Source organism: Anthonomus grandis, chromosome 7, assembly GCF_022605725.1.
Source record: "Anthonomus grandis grandis chromosome 7, icAntGran1.3, whole genome shotgun sequence".
Taxonomy (NCBI): domain Eukaryota; kingdom Metazoa; phylum Arthropoda; class Insecta; order Coleoptera; family Curculionidae; genus Anthonomus; species Anthonomus grandis.
Genome location: NC_065552.1, coordinates 14,361,713 through 14,368,482, shown reverse-complemented (window position 1 = coordinate 14,368,482; position 6,770 = coordinate 14,361,713). Strand labels below are relative to the sequence as shown.

At 30.0% G+C, this 6,770-nt stretch overlaps 1 protein-coding gene across 1 annotated transcript in view; it reads right to left on the bottom strand.

Annotated features, from left to right (window-relative positions):
• Nucleotides 1–1,570: 1,570 nt before the first annotated feature.
• The window catches only part of LOC126738348 (polycomb protein Scm-like), a 28,978-nt gene continuing 23,778 nt past the window's right edge, over nucleotides 1,571–6,770 (bottom strand). The window contains exons 5-7 of the mRNA XM_050443629.1: nucleotides 5,343–5,503; nucleotides 5,099–5,273; nucleotides 1,571–3,161 (exon numbers count right to left, since the gene is read on the bottom strand). Coding sequence (XP_050299586.1) covers nucleotides 3,057–3,161; nucleotides 5,099–5,273; nucleotides 5,343–5,503 — 441 coding nt within the window. The 3' untranslated portion in view covers nucleotides 1,571–3,056. The remainder of the gene's footprint in view (nucleotides 3,162–5,098; nucleotides 5,274–5,342; nucleotides 5,504–6,770) is intronic.

Genomic DNA, 6,770 nt, shown 5'->3' with positions numbered 1-6,770 from the left:
CCAGCTAGCAATACAAAATCTGTGGTGCGACTCAACGACTTACTATATCCTGAAATATCTGCCAGCGCCAGTTTGAAGCGGGTAGCAAGAGCAAAAGATTGGTCATCTAGGGAGAAAGTCAGTGCCCTTACATTGGTCTTGAAAGGAGATGCCATCTTTCCCAAATGTCTCCAGAAGGACAAGACGTGTACGACCACCTAGTGAGGCAAAAATCAGAGTCTTTGCAAAAATTTGAAGAATTGATATAGCACGATTGCTTCGACTGGCATATCCAGATATCTAGGAAAGGATCTTGGAACATTTGGCAATCCAAGCATTCCTGAATCCTGTAACATAGGGCACATCTACCTAAGCTAGTAGATGCACTAAGCACTAACACGGGCTTTGAATTCGAAGCTGCCAAGAACATGAACAGAGGCAGGCATACAATCCGACAAATGATTTCAGGAGAGAACGAGTTCGAGAAATCAGTTAAGCGTGAATAAGAATGCCACAGAAATGTGGAAAAGCGGTTCAACGCAATAAATTTCATCCTTATGAAATCACCTTAGTACATGAATTATGTGAAGATGATTTTGACCGCTGCTTAGAATTTTGTGATATTTTATGCAAACGTGAAAAAAATAGATTAAAAAAAAACGTCGTTTTTTTCTGATGAGTCGACATTCATGGCCATGCTGAATGGCGCAGCGAATCGACCTAAATTGCAGATATTTGTCAGATGAAAATGCGCACTGGATGCCTGAAGAAGTAAAGGTTTTGGAGGTATATATTTGGCAATAGAATTGGTCTATTTCTCATTGAGGATAATTTAGACGCCACCCGATATCTGGAAAATCAGATCTTACCAGAAATAAGATATGATAATGCGAATTTTCATCAAATATGGTTTCAACAAGATGGCGTGTCTCCTAATTTTGGAGTTAATGTAAGAAGATTCTTACGTAAAACGTAGAAAATACTTTTTATGCATATACTTGCAACTTGCCTAAATTAATATCGCTATAACTGTTTTTCCAGGTTCAGGCTATTAGCGTACATAAACTTAAACAAATATTTTCTTTTGATTTATGTAAAAAAATCTGGGGATTCAATTTAATTGAAAAGTACATTTTTCACAATTTCTCGAAACACGATGTTTTTTTCTATTTTCACTAGAAAATGGTGAAAATCAACAAATCAGTAGAAAAAATCCCATTTTGCTATTTTACCCGACCCTGTATCTCAAGTATTAACAAAGATACCAATAGTATTTAATCAGAGATTTGTAAAGCCTAAAACGGAATAATAAGTTGTCTCAGTGTCATGCTTTAAATTTTAATTTTTTTCCTTTTATGCAACGTTTTGACAACGTGAGGACTTCTTCAGGCCGACGAAAGTAAGTTAAGGCTTTTCGTTGTAAAGAAGGCCTAAGTACGCCAAAACGTTGGCCCAAAAGAAAAAAAATAAAACATCTTGAAGTTTTTTTTTCGGCCCCATATAAAAAAACTGAAAATGTAAAGTCACTATAATAATTATCATTTATAAACATTACCCTTATTTCGTAAAATTTAGGACAATAAAACAAAAATTAATTGTTTTTTTTATTCATCCCTAGACATTATAAAAAACAAACATTGTTTCCTATATCAATCTGGTCCTACGATTAAGAACAGAGCGCAGCTATGAAAGTGAAATGTTCCATTTAATGGATCCACATGGAGTACCTTAAAAATACTAACAAATTATCTTTAAATGACTAACTTAAATATAGTAAACTAATAGACATTTCACTTACAAAAATTTACATGTTCTCGAGTTACACCATATTGGCGATAATATGAGATAGATTATTAAATTGAAATTTGCAAAAATATTAAATATATCCAAGAGACACTTCAAACTCAGTCTGTACTAATTATTTAAAAAAGTATTGTTCGTTATGACAGAATATACATTCACTAACATGTAAATAAGAGGACGGCTGCCCCACTTTGGTTATCAATTCAATGTAATATATTTAAATGAAGTCAAATTAATTAAAAAAAATATGCTCTGCTTATGCACTAGGGAAAGTGTAATTTTATCTCTTTTATTAAATACGTCTAAAAAATACTTTGCTTTCTTTTTTTGGACCAAAATTACACATGTTGAATTTAACCGAAATCCCAAAGGATATTTACTTTTTACCAAGAGAAATTTGGACAGTAATGTAATTTTGGCCATATAAAAGACAACATAACACTGCGATACAGAAAAACTTTTATATTATACCATACAATGGTTGGGCGAAACTCACAGGCCACCTTATGCATTAAGATTTAAGATGACAATGACCTATCCATTTTAAATTATTATATTTAATCTGTACAAATTGTTATGATACATGGCTGCTGGTATGATTAATTTTCATAGCAAAAACCAAAATTTGAAATCTATTGGAGCTGATATATGAGGTAAATTAAAAATTAGGCGAATGAAAAACTAAAAAATTACTATAATAATTGCAAAACACTGAGCGAATACAGTGACTTTTAGACTATTAACAATGACAAGTAATATAATATGAACCAGTCATATTATTAAAAAAGTTGTTCAAACATGAAGCAAGTCTAAGCAACTATATACGTTAGAAAAGTATCGTCATTTGTAAATAACTGGCTTGTGCATGCTTCTCCCAAACTGTCAGTTGGATAACAGAGTTCAAAAGTCAAGACTTTATACAGAGAGAAACGTAAAATTTACCCCATAAAGGGACAAATTAAATTTTCTGTCAAAATTGAGTAATCCTGAAATTATAATCTGTTATAAGTACACACTGAATGGGTAAAAAACATATTTTAAGAACAAAAAATTACAATGCTACGGGATAACTATTTACAAAAATCCGACTGAATGCCAATCATTAAAACCCTTATGGCTCGAAGACAGTATAACATACAATTTAGTATTAAACGTATAAAATAAACATCGGGAATAACACAGACTTTAATTTAATAATTAATTAAGGGCAATGTTTGGGGGTCAGTCTGAAACCTGAGGGAATGAGAGGGCGATTAAAACGAAACGTCGCTTGTTTAATCGTCATCCTCCTCTTCGACTTCCTCATCCTCCTCTGGTTCTTCTTCAGGTACAGACTGTTGGGCAGCTGGGTTGTTTTTCTTTTTATAAGCTGTCATTTCCTGAAAGAAAAACGAAATGTAAGTTTTTACATTCGTTTATATCAAAAGATTTCCATTGTGTATGCAGGGTTATTCTCAATGACCTGCTTGTAAACAGTTAAAATTGATTTAAAAAAATGTCTAACAATGGTCAATTAAAAGTAAATATAACATTAAAAAAATAAAAAGTATTCAAATGTACTTACACAGAATATTCCCTCCTTTTAATACTAATTTTTTAACTCTTATATTTAAAAAAAAAGTGAGTATTTTAGTATTTGTTTTACAAAGATCGCATACGTATAATACTCATTAAAAATTCTTTTCTTTTTATTATTTTAAACTGTTAATTTTTAATTGTGATTGAGTAATAATAGTAATAAAAATATAGGTATTTAAAATATTTTATTAATTGTTGTCTTGAGGGTAGGTCGAAATGTTGACATAAAAAAAATATTAAAAAGCCTTGGAAATATTTGGGGCCCCATAAGATCCCAAATCTAAAAACAATTAACTGGGGCACTAAAATTAAATAGGTTTTCATCGTATTTGCCTAATATTTGATAAATACTAATCCAGAGTAGTTAAGAAAAAACCGCAAAAATTGAATTTTTGATTGGCCAATTGAAATGTTTTTATTGAATAGAACTCCATATATTTTCAAATTTTGCCGTACCAAAAATTTTAAAAGAAGCAAAATTATTTAGGTATACATACCTTATTTAGGTAAAGTCTCGACAATTTGTGGTTTTTGAAATGTTCTGGAATATGTGTTTAAATTGTAACTACAATTACAATCACCTTGTATTACTTTACTATTTGTCAAATACTACTAAATATATCATAATAAAAATCATCATATAGGTTGTTGAGTTAGTAGTTAGTTGAGTAAGTAAATTATATATAAAATGTATTTAGATTATTAGGTAAATCTAAAAATGTACTGGTGAAGTGACACTTACTTTTTTATTTTAAATGAGATACTAGGTATGTTATTACGTATTTCGATAGAAAAATATATTTTGAGAACAATGGTGCTGCATTTGCTAGTTTTTGTTTTATACTCATAGAAAAAAACTAATTTTTTTCTATGAGTATAATAGGTATCACTGGATATCAAAATATTTTCGTTGCCTAAATTTCACTATTTTCTTTATCAATCTATTCAGTTCCCAAAAAATCAGCCTGTTTAGTTGAACCATTTCGTAGTAAGTATTCACATTGTGTCGTGCACGGAATAAATACATTTAAAATTATGATATTGCTTTAAAAAAAAAAAACTCTGGTTGGCTGAATTTCAGTATTAACATTAGAGGCATGTTTTGTTGTTCTTTTCAAGCTATTATCACTATACTACAAGCTATTATTATACAAAACCAGCAAATGATTGCACAAAGCTAGAGCTCAATTCACAGTGAATTTTGGAATGTTTCAGAGAGTAAAATGAAAAATTGAGAGAAAATTACGAAAAAAAACTAGTTTTTTTAAAGTTTTCTAAACTTAGTGGCATTTAAATGATTTATAAACTGGTAATAAATATTATAACAACTAGTTGGGGTAACTAAACAATAGCCTATTTTTTTTTAAATTACATGTGACTTTCATCTAGAAAAATGCCTATTGAAAGTAACTTTCAATTTACTGCTTAATTATTATTCTAAAGAAACAAAAAATATAGAATTACTGTAAATCTCAATTTATTTTAGAAAAAAATATTAATATCAGAATTCTCCAATCAAACATAAATAGAATTCAAAAATCGTAAAACAAGAACCAAAAAAACTGTATAAAATTACAATTTCCCTCAAAGTATTCATATTCCTCTAAGGCTCATAATGGTATTTTAACAATAATTTAGCACAGTATTATAGCCAACACATTTAAATATTTCAGATGATGACTGATCAAACTGTGCCCTACAGAAATCGGTAACAATTTTTATCAATCTTTAAACTTACTTTTTCATATCTAGCTTTGTCCTTATCAGCCAAGGCTTCGAATTTTGCCCTGGCCTCAGGATCGGCATCAGCCCATCTTCTGCCCAGTTCCTTGGCGATATCACCGACTCCGTATTCGGGATTTTGTGCCTTTACCTTAGCACGCTCATCGTTACTGAACCAAAAGAAAGCAGACCTGAAACAAAACCGCATTCTAGTCACTGCTCCTAATAATTTTATCGCAAATCATAAAGACGATTCTTACAATGATCTTTTTGGTGCATTAGGATCTTTCTGTTGTTTCCTTTTCTTGCCTCTCTGTTTTTCGCCCTTGGGGGGTGTGTAGCTCTGCATTTCGGTGTCATAACGCTTCTTGTCGGTCTCAGCCATTTCGTGAAAGCGTTTCTTTTCCTTGTCCAACATGGTCTAGAACAAGTTTTACTATTTTACTACACCGATTCGATTTTTTTAAAATACAATTTGCAAGAGGCTTGAAGTTTATCGAAATAACATAATTAATCGTCTCTCTGCAAAATCCGCGAAGTTGAATCTAAATTAAGGTAACATTATTAAATATTTTTAAATAAGCTTTAAAATCTTGATTTTGAGGTATTTGAAAACGTTACTCTCGGTACTTCTTGTTTTTAATTTAATCTTTTGAACAGCTTTTATAATATTACATAATCATTTTTACATGAATATACCCATTTAAGAAAAAAAAATTATATATAACACTCATCTTAAAACAAGTAAATGGGAATTATTACCAAAATGTGTTTAAGATTAGCAAATAACGATTTACCCAGCGAGCGCTTAAAAATTAATTATCATGGACATGATAAATCCTATTTGAAATCTTCCATCAAGAAACTAATTTCGTAAAGGTAATTTAAAACCAAACGGGAACGCTTTAGCGAGTGTTTTTTTATGATATAACGATAATAATTAATGGGTTGGGATTTAGGAGTTTTTGCAAGGTTCACTTTCGTTTAATTCAAATGATGTTTACTGCCCTTTATTATTTTCTTAAAATGTCTTATTAGTCCCTAGTTTCTTAAAAGGCCATCACTTAGACAATCTAGAAAATTATAATATTTATTATATTTTTTTATGAGAAATAAAAACCTTTAGAAAAATAGATACTTTCACGATATCTTACAAACCTACAACTAAAATGAAGAAACCTATGCTTACTTGTGATTATGATTTATTAATATTCTGATGTTTGTTGTTCGAATCACATCGCTTTAAGCAAAGATCAGTCTAAGATGAGAAATCTTATATCATTTTTTTACATGTATTTCTTGACATAAATTTTGACAATAAAAAAGCTTGGTTAAAATAGTTCTGACTAGATCCCAGTAAATGAACCAACATATAAGAAAGTATATATTTAAACAATTATTAAACTCGTATAGACTTTTAAAGGGCTTAAAAATGCCGCATTAATATATTATAGGAAGTTTAAGGATCGTCGCCGATCAATATTTCTATTTATAGCGTTACATAAAACCTAAAATAAAAAATATATAACATAATTAAACAAAAACCGTCAGGTAATTTTGGTTGCATAATATGTCAATTCAAGAATGATTTCCTAGACGCGTTTAGAATAAAAAATTAATGTTAACGGAATGATATTTTTAAAAAAATATATATATTTTTTTTGAATTATAAACCTGTCCAAATTAAT